This window comes from Canis lupus, chromosome 28, assembly GCF_003254725.2.
Source record: "Canis lupus dingo isolate Sandy chromosome 28, ASM325472v2, whole genome shotgun sequence".
Taxonomy (NCBI): domain Eukaryota; kingdom Metazoa; phylum Chordata; class Mammalia; order Carnivora; family Canidae; genus Canis; species Canis lupus.
The window spans coordinates 31,947,623-31,966,253 of NC_064270.1; the positions used below are offsets into that span (position 1 = coordinate 31,947,623).

Genomic DNA, 18,631 nt, shown 5'->3' on the forward strand with positions numbered 1-18,631 from the left:
AAGAAGTGGTTTTATTTTTATTATTACCCGTGTGGGGTGGGTTGTGTTCTGTGCTTCTGGAGCAAGCAGACATATGCAGGAGCACTTCATTTCTGAATTACACACCATTAATCTCATTAACTGCTAAAGGGTGTGACCCCTAGCTAATGAGGGGGACTCAAAATGTAAAGTGCTTGTAAAAAGCAAACTGGCCAAATGCAGAGTGCAGAGTTGTTGGTTCCAGAACAATCCAACAGCCCTGCAGCCTGGAGCCCTCCTGGGCCTGGTTTCGGAGTGGCTCCACATGCAGCCATCAGCGCTGGGCCAGGGCTTTCTGGGTGCAGCTGTCCTTGTGGCCAGCTGAGGATTAAAGAGATTTGTATAACTCACCCTCAGAGTTTTCTCTTCTTTGCCCTTGTCAGCTCTGTTTTTGGGTCTGAAAATAAGGAATCTGGTTGAAACAGGAGCCACCTCTTCCTTGGGTCCATCTTAAATATCTTTAGTGCTTCAGACACATCATTCGTGTGTCATATGTGCAGCGACAGGCGTTAAGTGAGGATGTTGGGTGTAATGATGACGTGTACACACCCCCCCTCCCCCAAAGATGGGGAGTCCATTTCTTAGGTGGTAGTCCATTTCACAGTTCTGGAGGCTGGAGATCCAACATCAAGGTGCCAGCGGATTCCATCTGGTGAGATCCTGCTTCCTGGTTCATAGATATTTTTTCTGCTGTGTCCTCCCATGGCAGAAGGGACAGGGAACTCTCTGGGGACTCTTTTATAAGGCCATGCATCTCATTAATGGCCCCATTCATCTTCAGGACAAGTCACCTCCCAAAGGCCCCACTTCCTCATTCCCTCTGGGGGGGGGCGGGGGAATTAGCTGTCAACACATGAATATGAATTGGGGGGCGGGCAAATATTCAGTTTCCCTCCTTGGAAGTTTTTATTCTTGGAGGCAATATAGATTATTTTACAATCCTTCATTTTGGAAAACGTGAAACCTCAAAATGTTGCAAGGAGAGTACAATAAATACCCATATACCTATTGTGAAGGCAGGGTCGGGTTCTGATGAGACCTTTCTTCTTGGCTTGCAGATGGTGGCTTCTTGCTGTGTCCCCTCATGGCTTTTTCTCTGTGTGAGCACACTCCTGGTGTCTCTTCCTCTTCCTTTTAGGGCACCACTTAGATGGCATGAGGACTCAACACCTATGACTTTATTTAACTTTATTTATTGCCTGAAAGACCTTATCTCCAAATACAGTCACATTGGGAGTTAGGACTTCAACATGTGGATTTTAGGGTGGATACAATTCAATTTCTAAATTTTAACAGGAATATATTCCAGGGGCACCTGTCTGGCTCAGTCGGTTAAGTGTCTGCCTTTGGCTCAGGTCATGATCCCAGGGCCCTGGGATGGAGCCTCTCATCGAGCTCCCTGCTCCTCCCTCCTCCTCTGCTGTTCCCCCCACTCGTGCTCTCTCTCTGTCAAATAAAAAAAGAACTTAATAAATTAAAAAAAAATGTGTCTCGCTTTGCCACTGTATGCATCCCTGATAAATGAATGTATATGCATTGCCTGGCATTGGAAAGCTAGACTTCTGGTAGTGAATGTGTAGAGTAGAATCTTTTCTCTGGTCACATTCAAAACGCTGTGGGTCTGTGAATGGGTGAATGTGTACATAAGTAACAGGTGCAAGAGCATTCCATAGATTTTCCCCCCTATAATAATTTTATTTTTTTCCCTATAGTAATTTTAAAGAACATGGCAAAAGCCCTAGAAAAACCACACTTCTATTAACTTAGTGTTGAGCAATTTCTCTTGGTGCTAAAAGATATGCAATCGTAACAAGTACATAGGATCACAGCCATGTAAAAATAACAAAATTGCATTGTTTAACAAATTGTGTAAGAAAAGAAGGGAATTCACCGGAACCCTTCAGGTGGCAAGCCTGAGCGAGATATTTTTCCTACATCTTCAAAATTTTGTATGGGCCATCTATTATTTAAACATTTTAAAAATGCACTTGATGAAAACCATGTAGAAACCCAGTCCAAATATGGCATGTGATGAATGACCTGACAGTAACTGGATAGCTACAGCAAATCCATAATTCTGAGCCATGTTCCCCTAAGTTCCCCATAGCTTTGCCTTATGTGCTGTCCTGCTAAGTAAGTTCAAGTGAAGACAAATAAGACAAGTATGGGCATGAAGGTAATTCAGCTCCCAACAATTTTATATATAGCTAAACAGAATTGATCTTTGGACAATGCCTCTTGCAGTACCACATGTTGAATTGTCAACTATTATCAAAAATAGCTCTTTATTTCAAAGCCTGGCTTTGGCCCCTTGTGTCCTTTTTCCTGAACATCTAAAGATCGTCATTAAGTACTTAGGACCACCTTGTAAGTTATGCAGAAGTGGTTCAAACCCTCTATTATGGTGTGTACCCACTGAACACTTTTTGATTCTCCTGCGTTTTGGACTACGGTGAATGTATTTTCATATTTCCCTGTTCACAACTGACCAGCATGGAATGCTCCAAGCTGAATGTTTGAGATTCCCGGCATTGAATTTTGGAGAAAGTAGGGGCACGTGGATGCTTGTGGGAGGGGGAGGGTTTGGGGGCGTGGTCTCAACATGGAGAGGAATGAGCTGCGTGGGGATGCTGTGTTCTGTGGTCTTTAGTGGGGAAAGGGTGGGGGTGATTCTGCTTGTGATGTGGCTCTGGATGCACATTCATGAGAATGAATGAAACATCAAATGTTTTCATTGTTGGCAGCACCGGGCACCGAGGCTCCTGCTCCACTTCTGAGGGTGCTGCCTGCCTGGATCCGGGCATCGTGTCCCTGGAGGTGACTGAGCCCAGCAAACGCCCACAGGAAGCCAGGGGCCCAGAAGGTTCTCCACTGCCCTGCCCCCCAGTGCCCTGGGAGCAGGAGTGCCCGTCAGCCTCCATGCCCTTTACCGAGGGCCCCCCGGAAGGTTGCTTGGCAAGCCCAGTAGCAGCACCTGAAGATTGGCCCCTCATCCAACACCCCAGGAGGGAACCTTCCCCAGGTGCCCATGGGGAGGCCCCAACCGCACCTGTCCCCGAAGGGGGCAGTTCTACTCAGTGCGAAGCAGATGCCATCGTCCCCAGTGCCGGCAGAGGGAGAGGCCTAGGCCAAGAGGGGCATAAATCGTCTTCCTCCAGCTGCACTGACCAGTTGCCAGAGGTTTCACCGGCTCCTCCTCAAGAGCTGATGAAGGGACAGCTGTGTGGAAAAGATGGTCAGCCTGGTGGTTTCGAGTCCCAAGGGAACGAGGCTGCAGGTGGCCTTCCCCCGGCAGAGTCCAGGCAGGGAGCGACTTCTGTGCAAGAGGCCCCGAGGGCCCCTGCTGCAGCTCAACCAGGCAAAGCGAGCTCATCTGGTCTGGAGGAGTCCCCCACAAAGCCTGAGACCCCGACTCCGCCAGATCCAGCCCCCACAGCCTCTGACAAGGAAAAATGCCAAGTGGAGGTGCCGCCTCAGGCTTTCGCTGATGACTTGGGATTCCTCAGGGCCTGCCACCCCACTGGGACGGCCGGAGAAGTGGACACAAATTCCTGGGAAAGCTGCCAGCAGCAAACGGGAGCACATCTGGTGCACGTCGAGCTGCCCTGGGATTCACTGAGTCCTGACCCGACACCTGGGGCTGGGGACTCTGGGAAGGAGACTGTGGGTACCAGCGATGCTCAGGGCCACTTGCAGACAGGGGGGCAGGGGAGCGAGCCCAGCCCAGCTGTCTGTGCTGCAGCAGGCAACCCACCCGAGGGGGCTTTGCTTGTGAGCACAGAGCCTTCCCCACTTGCACTGATGGAGGAAACAGATCCGGCTTCAGATTCTGCTTCACTGCCAGCCGCTCAGGCCTCTGTTGCCACAGAAGAATCCAGCTGGTTGACCAGGGAGATGGTTTCTGGGGCTGAGATGCCAGTTCTTACGGATCTGGCCAAAGAGCTAGCAGATGCAGGGTTGGCAGGACAGGAGAAGCTCGCGTCAGATCTCAGAAGCGAGCGAGAGGGTCTAGATGGGAACCGTGGAGAGGGTCCTGCCTCTTTGCCCCAGGACGACAGGGGAGAGGTCTCAATTAGGGACCAGAAAGTCCAAAAAGGGGTACTTCCCCCATTCCCAGCCAGTGTATCAGATGAAAGTGCCAGAAACTCCCTAGGGCCGAAGGAGGAAGCCATGGCCCCTGAAAGCCCAGCTGTGGCTGGAGAGGAAGGTAAACTATCTGAGGCCAACTCCAGGGGAGAGGAAGAAGTCCCAGAGCCACTTGACGGTGGAGATCCTGAGAACCCAGGGAGAGAGCAACCCAGGGCTTTAGGCTGCAAGCCCAAGCTGGAGGCGGATAAAGATGAGGTTTCAAAGCTAAGCCATGATGTGGAGAGCAAAGTGCATTCCAGCACAGACTCAGCACAGCCACTCAGAAAGGAGGGTCCTGGGCACGCCGATAGGCCTGGCCCTCCATCAGAAGATACAGCTAGAAGCTCGGTGACCTGTGGGACGATGGGAGAAGCCCATGTGGTCCATGCATCTGGCTCACTGCACAAGCTCCCCGAGAAGGATCTCATCCTGCCGCCTGGGCCGGATGGAACTGGTGAACACATTCTTCCCAAAGAAGCTGTCTGGGAGGGGCCGGGACTGCAGGCCCCGTGTCCCGACACCCTTCAGGACGTGAGGGGATTGGAGAGAATGGACTATCTTCCTGCTTTAGAATCTGAGAAATCAGATTTCCTGTCAACTCCTGCTGCCGAGGTCACCCCCAAAGCCCAGGAGGTGGAGAGCACATCTGACACAAAGATGAGGAGCCACCCATCTGCACAGAGGCCCGGCAGCTGTGACGGGGACGGCTTGCTGACATCCCCGGGCCAACCTCGTGGGCTGGGGCAAGAGGCAGCTGGTCAGGAAGTCCATGCTGAAGGGCCACATCCCCCCGAGGGGGAGAATTTGGCAGTGGACTGTGGGCTTATGATGCTCAGCCTGGAGCAAGATCAGCAAGGAAACCTGTCCTGCCTGAATGATGACAAGACACAAGGAGCTGCTTCTGAGGGACCCTCAGCATCTTCGCAGAACCATCTCCAGCCATTGCAATCAGAACCAGAAGCATCCATCTCTGACATGCTCAGGGGGGAGCCCCAGCAGTGTGAAAATGAGAAAGAGACTTTTCCGGGTAGTCCAGGTTTTAGGAACCTAGACGCTTCTGGAATCCACCTACCTGTGGAACCCCTGGATGTTGTGTGCTTGCCCACTCGTGGGAGAGAGGAACAAGCTTCCAGATCAGAACCTCAGGGTGAGCTCCCCAAAGGCAGTGTCTGTGATGCTCCCAGTTCGGCTCCCGGGGACAGAGTTCCAGAGAGTCCCCCGACAGAGCATCCAGAGCTGTCAGCCCCAGGAGGACCAGAGTTGTCTGCACGAGGGCAGAATGAGCAAGAGGGCGCGTGCGGTGGCAGTCAGCCTTCCAGAGTGTCGCCACCCGCAGCAGCAGACGCCTCAAAAGACTCCCCTCTTGCAGGTCACTCGAACAGAGAGGAGAGTCGCTGCGCAGAGCAGGGCCCGAGCAAGTCCCGGCAGGAGCCCGCAGATGTGCCGAAAGCCAGCGGGCGGCATGAAGAAGCATGTCTCAGTGATGTAGGAGGATCTGAAGCCGCTGACGCTCGGGCCCCGCTCCAGGGGTTGGGTAAGACGGAGAAGGCAAGTGGGAACACAGTGGGGACCCCACCTTGTTGGCCTGACTCAGTAGCTCTCGGGGCCGCAGCTCAGGGCCCGCCAGCCCCAGCGCCGGCCAGCGCCCAGGGCGCACCCAGCCAGGATGCCCCAGACACGGAGGCGCACGGGGAAGGGCACGCAGGCAGGCCGCAGCCGGGCCCGGCCCCGCAGGAGGAAATGCAGCCCCCCACCGCCTCGGATGCTGGGGCCCCAAGGCTTCTTGGAAGTTTCCCAGCCGCTGAGGATCGAGGTGCTGACTGTGGGGCTGCTGACACCTGTGGGAATGCTGAGGAAGGAGAGCTGGGGGCACAGGGGGCTCTGGGGGTGCCAGCAGAAGCTGCTCCGAGCTGTGGCTCCCTTCAGACGGAGCTGCAGGCCCCCCCGGGGAAGGAAGCTTCTATCTGGGCCCTAGGTGAGCCCTGCCAAGCAGAGCAGCTTGCAGCCAGCAGCCAGAATGACTTGCTAGCAGCCGGGGAGCTGGGTGGGGTTCCCTGCAGCAAGGTGGATATTTCTGCAGCCCAGGCTCTCCCCAACCCAAAGAAACTCCTGCCACCTGGGCCACCAGAAGAGGCTGCTCCAGACACTCCTTACCTGCATATCGATGGTGCTGCCGGCAAAGGGGCAGGGCCTTGTCCCGTCGAAGAGCCTCTGCTGGCCTTGGGAAATGCCACCTCCATGAAGCTTTCTGCAGGCTTGCTTGCCCCTCTCTCACAACCAGGAGCTGCCAGTGGGGAGAGCTCTGCGGTGCACGCCAGCCATGGGAGCCCCAGAGCTGGAAACTTGGAGGGACCCTTGGACTCCATCCCCTACCTGGACAGGGCGCCGCTTCTGACCAAGAGTAAGCAGGTGACAGGGGAGGAGGAAGAGGCAAGAGCGCCTGGTGTGGGCACAGGACCCCATGAGATGCTAGCTCGCCCAGCCAGTGAGGAAAGCATAGCAGGTGAGGCAGCAAGGGAGCCGGAGAGCAGCAGGAAGAGCGTGGTGGACCCTTCCAAGGATCCGAGGAGGGGCGCACCAGGTGGTGTGGACGCAAGCTCTAAGCAGATCAGCATCATCACTGGACTCCCTGACTTCAGGGAGCACATCACCAAGATCTTTGAGAAGTCTGTGCTCAGGGCCCTGACCGCCGATCGGCCCCAGAGTGCAGTGGGAGAAAAGGCAGGAGCCGAGGGGAGCGTGAGAGGTGAGGACCTCGCTGGGCCACGCCCAGAGAAGCCTCCAGATGGGGCTCAAGGAGTGGCCATGGCCCCTCTCCCCGCCCTTCCTGCTGGACTCAGGGTGGATGCAAAGGAGAAGAAGCAAGAGTTGCCTACAGAGGCTGAGATCCCCTGTCTGGTTCCCCAGGATCCCGCTCCAGGAAAGCTGCCGGGTGCCGCAGAGCAGAACCTGCCAGGTGCCGGTGTGGGGAAGGAAATGACTGGTGTCCCACAGATGCTGCAGGAAAGTGAGAAGCCAGAGGGGGCTGGGGAGGCCAAGCCCGCGCCTGGAGGCCTGGCCCACTCACAGCAGGGTGGAGGCCAGCAGAAGTTAGCTTCGGGTCCTGCCCTGCCGGCAGCTGTTCAGGAGACTCCCATGGAAAAGGCTGCTGACTTCCAGGTGGTTCCCCAGAGCCACCGAGAAGGGACCTCGGTTCCAGAAGATAGAATTCCTCCTGAAACCCACCACCAGGAAACACTCACCAGCGACAGTCAACCCGGAAAGGATGGTGCCTGGGCCTTTGCTCACACAGAGGGTCCAGGTGACATGCCCGTGTCCACCTCTGCCCTGGGAGCATCATCTCCCCATGGGGATGTTTCGATTGTGGCCAAGGCCATCAGTGAGCCCCAGACCCCCGACACACTTGGGGATGAGCAGAGGCGTGGAGGTGGTGCCGGGATCTCAGAAACACAAAATGCCCTGGGCAAGCAGTGTGGCCCTGAGCTGCAGGCTGCAGAAGGAACAGCCACTCCCTTGGAGCCTGGCTCAGGAGTTGCTGGGGAGGCAGAGGGTGACGTCACCTTGAGCACAGCTGACACCGGGGCACGTGTGTCTAGTGACCCGCCTGAGCCAGGTACTACGAGGATGTTCTGCGGCGCTGCTCATGGGCTGGCACTGCCAGGGACCCGTGGGGACGCAGGCTGCTCTGCTGGGGCCCCTGGCACGGAGGATGCAGCCGCTCTGCGAGGGGAGAGCCCTGCTGTGCACCGGCTGGCTGAGGAGCAGCCCGGGCCCGAGCTCCCCACTCCTGCCGGGGGCGAGAAGCCGCGAGTCTCTTCACCTCCAGGACCTGACGAACCTCAGGACCTGAAGCCTGAACACCTGGCTCTGGAAGTGCTCCCCGCTGAAAGGTACAGAAAAGGACAGATCCCCCACCCCGGGGAGGGGCATGGGACCAGCTTCAGGCACTCCCACCCCGGTTGGTGAGAGTTAATCCAATAGACCAGTGGGTTTTTTTAAAAGCTAAGTTTTCTATACCTAATTGCTTAAATGTACCTGCTTGCAACCTCTGGATGTGCTAAGATTCTGAAAAATGTGAGAGAAATGGGTGGAATTGGGGCGCTGTTTGTTGGACATGTCCCGTTCCCTCTCTGGGTTCTTCATTTAACTAAAACTGTCTGAAAAGCATGAAATGTTTGCTGGCTGGCAACACGCTCTTGGGCCCTAAGGTTAGAATCAATCACATGTTTTTCTGGAACCAAAATATATGTGCTTCTGGATCTGGATATGTTTATACAGAGGGGCCTAAATGATCCCAAAGCATCTCATAGCCATTAACTGCTGGAAGATGATTTTTTTTCCTAGGGATTTTGGGGTAGTGCCCACTTAAAACTTGAGTTGGGAAATGAGCGTTTTTCAGTCACATGTGGAGAGAAATACCCTTCTTACCATCTTTTGCTTTCTTTACATTATCCCAGAAGGAGCCCCGTGCCGGACCCATCCACCTTACCTTCAGTTCCTGAGAAAGATGCTCCAGATGTCCCGGGTGAGGCTGTCTCAGACGAGGCCAGAAGTGTGGGAGGAGCAGAAAGGTCAGTGAAAAGGTATTAGCCTTTGGAAAAATGTGAAAAGAGATCAGCCTTTGGAGAACAATTCCTTTGGCAGAGACACACTGGATGTTTTGCAGAGGAGAGTTCTTATATGTGAAAGCAGCAAGTAGCCTTTGCCGTTCTTTATACAAGAAAAGCGATGCCCAAGATGATGGAGGGCTCCATTGTTATAAACAGGATGGAATGAATTTCACATCTAAGTTTATTACCTTAAAGAAAACAGCTTTATTGAGATGGAATTCATAGGCCATATAGTTCATTCATTTAAACTTTATGATTCGATGGTTCACAGGGCTGCGCAAGCATCACTACCATCAATTTTAGAACATTGTCATCTCCCCCAAGGAAACCCTGCATCCCTTGCACATCACATCCCAACCCCCAATCCCAGCCCTAGGCAAACACTAATTTGAGGCAAATGGGTTCCACAATGATTTAATCTCTGAAGACAGAACATCTACTCGCCCACCCCAGTCACACTCCATAGAGATCTCGAGATTAGGGGACAAATAACAGGCGTAACTGTGAATCCCAGACCCTCACACTGTGGGAAGTGTGCCTGCCGGGTCTTTCCTAAGTGAAATGCCACCTATGGTTGTAGAAGAGCAGCTGCTCAGAAGTTTCATCCTTCTGGGGAAATGGAGATGTTGTGAACATCCTTAGTTAGACCCTTGGCTGTTCTGGTTGTGTGTGTGTGTGTGTGTGTGTGTGTGTATGAGTAGAGTAGGGTTGGACTTTAAATTAGTACCTGCGGCAGTCCAGTGAATCCTACCAAACAGCTGCAGGCATTTTAGAAATGATTTGATTCATATTTTGCACATGTGGAAAGAATGCATGATCACCTGTTTTTCGAGTCTGAGCACTTCCACCGACACTCAGCTGCCTTTCTGCCCTTACAAGGGCGCCTCTCATAACTCTGGGCCCGCGAGACGCAGGCGTGTGCTGCCCAGGCAGATGCAAGTGTAATCTGCCGTGGACACTTGTCTCTGCTGCTGACGTAGCAGGCCAAGTCCTCCTGCTGGCATGGATGTCGGACACTCCCACTTACAGCAGGAGAAATCTCTAACTAGGAAAATCCTCTCCCTCCCCACCAATGACATATTAGCGCCTTTCCCAGTGTCCCTGGAGGTTTTATCTCCTTCTTGGAGAACTTGGGAACGTGGGGCCAGAGATACAATAGTTTAATAAATATTCACGGCTCATTGTACGAATCGCTTTAAAATTTAAAAATTTTAAATCATAATTCTGAATATTAGAAAATCTGTAAGGAATAGAAAAGTATAAAGAATAAGAGACAAGGCCACGACCACACCTCATAATGATTACTGTTATTTATTAGTTTTGTATATTTTCGTCCACTGTTGTGGATGAAATATTTAAATATTTGCAGAGTTTTTTCCCCCTCTGACATCAACACTCTGCGAGCATATCTTAGTGACTGAAGTTTTATGACATGGCACAGTTTATTGAGCAATGGGTGTTTCGGTGACGTTTCCTTTGCTCTGGGGGAGGGTGTCCGGGTGTAGACTCTTAGACTCTCTCGAGGTGTACCATCCGATTTGGCAGCCGCTCATCACGTGTGAGTGGAGGCGTGCTAGGAGTGTAAAATACATTCCAGATGGTGAAGACTTATGGAAGAAAAACGAACAAAAACATCATTCATAATTCTTATGTTGCTATGTATTAAAATAATAATATTTTGGATGTATTAGGTTAGAATATATTATTAAATTTCATTTCCCATATTTCTTTTTTTAATTAATTAACATATATTCATGAGAGACACAGAGAGAGGCAGAGACACAGGCAGAGGGAGAAGCAGGCTCCCTGCAGACAGCCTGATGCAGGACTCGATCCCAGGTCCCCGGGATCACACCCTGAGCTGAAGGCAGACGCTCAACGACTGAGCTACCCAGACATCACTCATTTCCCATATTTCTTTACCCTATTTCTAAAGTGGCTACCAAAACTTTTAAAACTACACATGTGACTTTTGCATTTTTGGCTTGCACGTGTGGCTCATAGTCTACTTCTGGTTAGGTCGTTTGGCTCTAGAACCTGCATCACCCTGGTCCTGATGGAGGAGGGCTGACTTTTCCTGTACTTTGGGTTCTTGGGGAAAAAAAACCCAACAACTTGCCCCCATTTCATTGGCTGAAGATTTCCAGAAAGAATCCTGAATGGACCCTCTGTTCCAGCCTGCCCAGTGGGGTGACCTCCGTTCCCGCCCACAAGGGAGATTATGGGGGCAGCAACATCCAGGCAAACAGGCTGCAACAGATTCCAACATAGGCTCAGTAGACCATGGGAGGTCTCCGGAAGATACAGACCGGCTCTGTATGTGCAACAGAAATAGGACACAGGCCACAGATGTAATCTGGAATTTTCTACGAGCCACATTCAAAACTAAACAGAAACAGGTAACATCACTTCCAATAATATATTTTAGTTAACCCCATACATCACAAATATCATCATTTTAACATGTAATGGATATCAAGATGATGAATTTTATATTCTTCATTCTCATTGTCATACTGAGTCTTTGAAAGCTGGTGTGTATGTTATAGCCACGGCGCTCGATTTGGACCAGCCACATCCCAGGTATTCAACAGCCACATGTGGCGAGTGGGTGCCCTATCGGACACCACAGCCCCTCACTGAGCTCTGACACCTGTCGGCAGTGATCCAGAAGTCCAAACCTTCCCACGGGGACCCCAAACGCCCACATCCGCCTGCCCAGCAGCCTCATTCGTACACATTTAACACAAATATTGGAAATATTTATTTGCCTTGAGGAGGAGGCTTAGTACTTCTGGTGAATTCTTTTGCCACAAGGATGCTGAGCTGTGGACCTGGGCAGGCTTCAGAGAGAGTCCAGCCCAGGCCAGGGAGTGCACATCCTGGGAAGAGCAGGTGTTGCACGGGAAGGTGAAGTTCCGCAGCGGTCTGGGGCAGGTTGAGTGGCCACACGATGGGCAGAGGCTGCCAGGAGCTGGGGTGCTGATGAAGTGCAGAGCAGGGGCGCCAGAGTCACACCCCAGCTCTGCCCCTTAGTTACACATATGACCTCAGTTTTCCCACCTGTAGAATGGGGAGAAAATTCGTGTCCACCTTGTGGAGTTGCTTCGAGGGCTGAGATCGTGGATTCCGGCCCAATGTTGGCACATCCTGGGGCTTGCTGGCCGTCAGGTTCCCTAGTGCCTTTCCGTGGCGTGGCTTTTACTTGTGCGGTGAACTGAATGGCCACTGTCTCTCTCACGTGGAGACTGTTCTCCTAAGGTTGAAGTTCCGTCCTGTCTTCCTTTTCTGGTACTGAATTCTTTGTGACAATATCTTAACGGCTGAAGAGAATAAATTCTTTCTTGCCCCCTCCTGGGCAGCCCACAGTGGTCTGCTTCAACTTTGAAGTTTTTTGGATTGCGTTTTGTTGTGAAACCTTATGACTGTCTTTCGGTGTGTACCATAGTGTATCGTATTCCAACAACGATGAAAAACGTGTTTTGAGTTGCCCTGGAAGAGTGGAGCAAATCAAAATCACCTCTTCTAGTCTCTTCTTGGTTATCAGGTGACACGCTTCTGTTGAATTTATTGTATTTTGAAGGTTCTGTTGACCTGAATAGAGCTGATACCACGAATCAGGTTCACTATCTTAGAAATGTCTCTTTTCTACCTGGGTGACAAGACAGTTTGAAAACCCAGCCTCATATATATGTAGATGCCAGGAGCACAGGTATGTCTATGTGCTTTATTTTCCCAATTTTGAAGCCCAGTTGGCCCTGCTGGTGGATAGGCTTTGGGTATCCTGTGGCTTTGCCATCACCCCGTACCTGAGGGGCACATGTGCACCCAATTCTGAGAAGCAGGCATTCATTTCCACCATTGTGTGGTCTCTGCCTCTGGAAAAGCCTGGAGCCCACAGGCAGCCTTCCTTACTTTTTAGATTGTCCTACAGAAGGTGCTTGAATTGATTTCAACCTCACACACGTATAACTCTTCCTTGTGGATGGAAAATCGAGAATTGGGCATTTTGATGACACACCACTGATGGTTAGGTATGCAGTGCTGGACCTGTCTCGGATAGCACCAAGCTTGCTTTTGCTGAATATTTATATACAGCGGTCTTTTTCTTTTCCATTCGGGGAAATGGTCGGAAAGCTATCCTTTCCAATTATTAGTGCATTCTGAGAGAATCAAATTATTCCCAGATGCTTGGGGTCCTAGCGCAGACCTAGGCTAAACCAAGGAGGGCAGCTGGGTTGAAAAGTTGAGGGAGGTCAGGCGGGGGAGAACAGAGGGAGATGACGGGCATCGTGCCGAGGAAGTCCTCGCTGGGCCTGAGAGCAGAGCTGGAGCCGCTTCTCACCCTTCCTCCCACGCTCGCTCCCCACTCGCTCTCCACTCTTTCCTTCTCTCTCCTCCTCCTTCTAAAATTACCAGCTGTGACACCGTGTTTTTGAGTTTAAGAATCAGGTTTTGAAGATCCCTACAGCTGTGTAAATTAAGGAAAAGGCCAAAAAAATAATAATAATAAGACTCAATCCTAGTTGTCTTAGCAGATAAAGCCAGGACAACAGATCCCCCTCTCCAGTGAGATCCTTCTGGGTTTGCCGTTTATACCACTTTGGTTCCATTACTTTAAACTTCCTTTTGGGAAGTGTTGGGCTGCACTCTGGCCCTCCTTTGACTTGGAGCAATGTTCTTCCCAAACGGGAGACAGTGGAGTAAAACAGACCTGTTCCTGCCGCAGCGGCCTCTTACTGGCTGTGCGGCCTTGGATGAGCTGCTCCACTTTTCCGTCTTCTCATATTTATAAAATGGGAAACACAAAACCAAACACATTTCTCTGTGAGGGCAGGAGGTTGGGTTCGATGGGAATGTTTCTAAAGCATCTGGTATAATGCCTGGTATATGGTAAGGGTGTAATAAAAATGGTTAACCTCTCTTCTCATTTTAAATGTACTTTTTCAAAAGCATCCTGGCAATTAAGCAAAGGGAAAATATGGCCTCGGTCCCTAAATGAAAGAGTAAGAGTCCCGGCAGGAACAGGGAGACTGCTGCCTGGAAAGGGTCATTTCCAGCTGCTCGGCCTGTCTGCGCCTCCGTGTCTGTCATGTGTAACCTTGCTGTGCTCACAAGGAGCTTGTTACCTGGCTCAAAGGTACATAGGAACTGAAGACTCTATCAATGACGTGGATTTATAGTGTCATCAACAGCTTCAATCATTGGGAGCCGTCATATATAAAAGTCAAAGGACCTTTTAAAATGCAGCCTTGATGTTCAGAAGCTTTTGTGTTCCATAATTAAAATGGGTTTTCTTGGAGGTGAAGCTGTCCTTGGGAAAAGGGCCAGGTCACTGGCTTATGGGGCGCCCACACATAGGGTGGCAGTGGGCTGGATTTCCTGCCCTGGCATCAGGCTCTTCTGGGTCTTCTGGGGCCCTCCGCCCTGTGGCCTCTGTCACATGGCACCTGGACCCGAGGTGGGGAAGAGCCGCTTGCCGCCACTTGAAAAACCAAAGCCAGGATCACAGCCGGGTGGTGATTTTCCAAATGAATGTGTCCACACCGACCCGGCTGCTCTTCCTGGAACCGCTCATTACGGCGGCTGGCGGAAGCCCTACCACATGGACCTGGATGCAGCGGTGTTTGAGAACCGGGTATTTTAGACTCCGGCTGATTATTGCTGGAAGGGAACTCAGGGGCATTCTCGTGAGGCTGGGAACAGGGAAGAGGCAGAGAACTAGTCCCAGATTCTGGGCCCTGATGGCATATTTCCCCCCTGGATGCCTGAACTGAGCCCAGGACCCTTCCACAGGGGATGGGCCTGCTCTTTCTAGCCATGCTGGCCGCCCCAAATCTCCTTCTAGGCTTTTGAGGGAAGAATTCTCAGTTCTAGTGTGGAACCTAGAGCCTCGAAGAAGACAGATCTCAAACTCCAGCTCCAGGTCTAGCTCTGTGAGCTTGGGAGTGTCACCCTCGCACCCTGTTAACTCACCTGCACGTCAGGGGCCTGCAAGACTCCCAGGGCCATTAGGATTACATGAGCCACTTTATTTGGAGTGCCCAACACAAACAAGAACTCAGTGAGTCTCCTTGCACTCATTCCTCCCTCGGGGCCAAAGGTCCTCCGCTTCCAGCACCTTCTTTCTCTGTCCGAGAAATCCAGCACCCCAATAGGTGCTATTCGTGGACCCCTTTTGCAGAGGAGGAGATAGAGGCTCAGACATGGGGCACACAGCTTGCTCAAGGTCAGAGCTAATAACAGCTGGAGCTGGCACTAGAACCTCTCTTCTGGAAAGTGTTTCACACATCAGCTTAGATCCTTGATCATTAACTTAGCAGTCAGGTGGAGTCTTGGGAGAGGTCGCTCTCTACGACAGCACTGTCCCCCAGATTTTCTACAATAGACATGTCCTCTGTCCCTTCTAGGTGGTATGGCTGACATTAGCTACACGGGGCTTGGGAGCACCTGCAATGGGGGCACCTGAAATGCAAGGGTCAGTTTCCAGGCGAGGTGGTTTCAGGGCCACAGGAACTGAACCATGAATTGTATTGAGCTTTGATTATTTAAAATTGAAGTTGGACATGGGTCTGGTGGCTTCTTTGGGGGACAGCCCATCTCGAAGACGTATTTTCTTCATATATACAAACAAGGTTAGTCATCACCATTAGAGCCAGTGTGGATTCCAGAAGGTTCTGTGTGTGTAGCCCTACTGAGGGCTAGGGTGCCCCCACAGGGTGGTGCGTGAGCATTGGTTTCCCCCTTGGCTCTGCAAGTGGCCAAGCCAGGTAGCTCTGTCTCCAGAGTAGAGACTGGGATGTAGTCACAACCCAACTGCCCGGCAACACTGATCAGCAGGAGGTGTCCCAAGCCCTTGAGAGTATGACCTTGCACCCAGGCCTGGTGCGGAGGCCTCGGGTAACCGAGTCAGCTGGCTCTAAATAGCAGCACTTCATCTGGAACCCTCCCTGCCCATGCCTCCCCACTGGTCCCACCTGTGTGGGAGCAGAAATGGGTTCAGGGCAGAGATTGGTCTTCCACTTGTCCTCTCTGCACCATTTTCTTGTCCTGAGAAGCTGGAAGGGCGGGAGAGGCTTCCCAGGGGCATGCAGGGCCAGCAGGCCCCAGCTAACTGCAGCTTAACCTCTCTTCTTGGAGCCTGTTAAGTCGTCCAGCGTTAAATATTTTAGCAGCCTGCTGATTCAGACGTTGACTGTGAAAGTGTTTCTGTTTCCAAGGAAGGCGCTGGCACAGGTCTGAGTACTGATACTTTTAATGCCCTTTCCTTTTGCAAAATGGGCAGAGTGTGTTTGGGAATAGAAACCTCAGGGGAGGAGTGTGTCTATGCCCTGGGAGGAGTGGGTAGGGTGAGCCAAGAGAAGACCAGAGACCACGGTGGTCTTGGGTCAGCAGGGAGGTCTCGGGCCAGGAGCCCTTCCCTTGGGGAAGCAGAGAGGCTGGGTCCCCCGAAGCCACCCCACGTCAGCCGGGAGGACCAGAGGAGGAGGGACCAGACGTGAGGCTGAGGGTGAAATCAGACTCTGGAGGGAGGGGCACGTTTGGCCACCTGAGTTCAATCAAATACAGATCTTCACTCTCAGGGCCGTGTGGGCTGGTCTGGCGACTGCTTCAAGCCTCTGCTTCGTCATAGGTAAATGTCTATGGGGACTTAAAGGGGTGTTAAATGGGGATTACAGGAGGCAAGACATAGAATACTCTGCACAAAGCCAGTTTTCTTTTTTTTTTTTTTTTTAAGATTTATTAATTTTTAGAGAGAGGGGGCAGAAGGGAGGGGCAGAGGGAGAGAGAGTTCCAAGCAGACTCTGCACTGAGCTCAACCTTACATTAGCTGCACGATCTCAGGGTCAACTCTACACGACCCTGACATCATGACCTGAGCCGAAACCAAGAATCAGTGGCTTAACCGATTGAGCTGCCAGGCGCTCTGAGCCAGCTTGCGATAGCTGGTAGCTGTGACCATTAGAGAGCTGGGCCCTGTCGGCTGTTCGAGAGCCCATGAAACAAGGTCCCTGAGCTACGTGGAACCCTACAGGTAGCTCCGTCCCCCTCAACCGGCTCGGCAGTTACCCAGCACATACGCACCCAGACTAGGTGCTTAGAAGGGAAGCCACGGTCTCTTTCCTCAGGGAAGAGCTGAGCCTGTACACAGGCTCCTCCAGGAGAAGAGGATTGGGGTAAATTGATAGGGGGGTCAACCCGCTGTGGGCAACGTGTGCGGTTTGTTGACTCCTTGCTCAGTGCTCACGCACTCCGGAGGAATCAGTTGGTTCGCCCGCTCCTGTCTACAACCCGTGGCTTCTCCAGCCAACTGTACTTCCTTCCCCTCCCTGGGACGCAGTATTTGCCATCACAGGATCAGGAGTTGGGGTTATGATTCTGAGTTCTCTGTTTAGAGGTACTTGCTTGGATACAAGTTTGTGGTCATCTGTGGGTGGGTGGGGGTCTTGGCTTGTGGCCAAGAGACTAAGCCAGGATCTTGTTTCTTTGGGAATGTTAGATGTGCAGACAAGGCGCTTGGTTACCCGCACCTGATACTCTGCGTGGCACACAGTGGGCCCTCCATAAGCGCTTGCTGAATAATTCAACCCAACTGGCTATCAGGTGACTTGGAGGCTTCCTGTCCTGGAAAATCGGGTCAGACAGGACTTAGAGGCAGATGCTGGGTCTCACTTCCAGCTCTGCCATTAGACCCCTAGCCTCCAAGCAAGTTCGTCAGCCACTCTGAGCCTCAGTTTCCTTGCCTGCGAAATGTGTATAGTCCTAGGGTCAACCACATGGACAGACCATGGAGATTGCATAAAAATAATGTGTGTCAAGAGCTTAGCAGAGTGCCTGCCTGGCATGCAGTAGTAAGCACTTAAATTTATCAGATGTAATAGTTTTTATTAGTAGTATCATTATTACCGTCATAATTTGAATGATGCTAATACTGTCATTAAGGCAGGTTACTGGAAAACACTTGTGCTTTGACACATGGACTAGCTGAAATTTGCTGAAGTTCTTTTTCATCTGCCTTGGATTCTTTGGAAGGCCTCACTACCCTCTAAAGATACTTCCCATCCTTGAGCCACCAGCCTCCCTACCAGGGTGGCTTCAATGTTGCAACATTATATTTGATGCAAGGTCAAGCCATCCAGCACACATGAGGAATGCATTGGTTTCCTTGGGGAACTAGGGCTTTGGGGTTAACCTCTTGCCAAGAGTGGCTGCAAAGAAGCTGAAGCCTAACATTTGTGGGAGGGAGTGAGCGCCTGTGTGGGTGAGCCCAGCTGGGGCTACACCAGCAGATCGCAAACTCCGAGTGCATCGTATGGGACAGATTGCCCCGACTATTTTGGCACAGCGTTTTGAGCTGCTAACCCATCCCAAACCTCCTAGAAAAAGGGGCAGAGCTGAAAGTCGTCTGTCTTTGCCTAACTGCCAGACACCATAGCACAATGGCTGCGGGAGGAGACCCTTCCTGGCAAGTGACCAAGCCGCTGGAATTTAAACACGGATGGCCAGCGTTGGCAGAAAGTGAGAATTTGGGGGAGCAGGGAGTACAAGCCTTGGCGTGAGCTCTCAGCTCTGGGCCAGACTGCCTTTCCGGGCCACCTATGAAGGATGTTGGGGGTGGAAGCTCCTCCGGCTCCCGAGTCATGGTGGTAGGGATGCTCACCCTCTGAGACAGGTACCACCTCATGCCTGGCTCAGAGGTTCCTAATCATGAAATATCACAACCAGAAGGACTTCAGGACCTTCAGCCTCCTCATTTTACAGATGAGAAACCTGATACCCAGAGAAGGTATGTGACTTCCTTAAGGACGCACAGCTTGTCATGGGACTAGCCTAACTCCTGAATGCAGTTCTTTGGGGCTCGAGATCAGTGTTCT

At 51.8% G+C, this 18,631-nt stretch overlaps 1 protein-coding gene across 15 annotated transcripts in view; it reads left to right on the forward strand.

Moving 5' to 3' along the window:
* Positions 1-18,631, forward strand: part of TACC2 (transforming acidic coiled-coil containing protein 2) — a 212,078-nt gene that overhangs the window by 60,555 nt on the left and 132,892 nt on the right. For 11 of the 15 annotated variants that reach the window (XM_049103376.1, XM_049103386.1, XM_049103390.1 and 8 more), the window contains 2 exons: positions 2,763-8,036; positions 8,604-8,729. In XM_049103376.1, coding sequence (XP_048959333.1) covers positions 2,763-8,036; positions 8,604-8,729 — 5,400 coding nt within the window. The remainder of the gene's footprint in view (positions 1-2,762; positions 8,037-8,603; positions 8,730-18,631) is intronic. The other 4 variants (XM_049103382.1, XM_049103381.1, XM_049103388.1 and 1 more) reach the window with 2 other exon arrangements.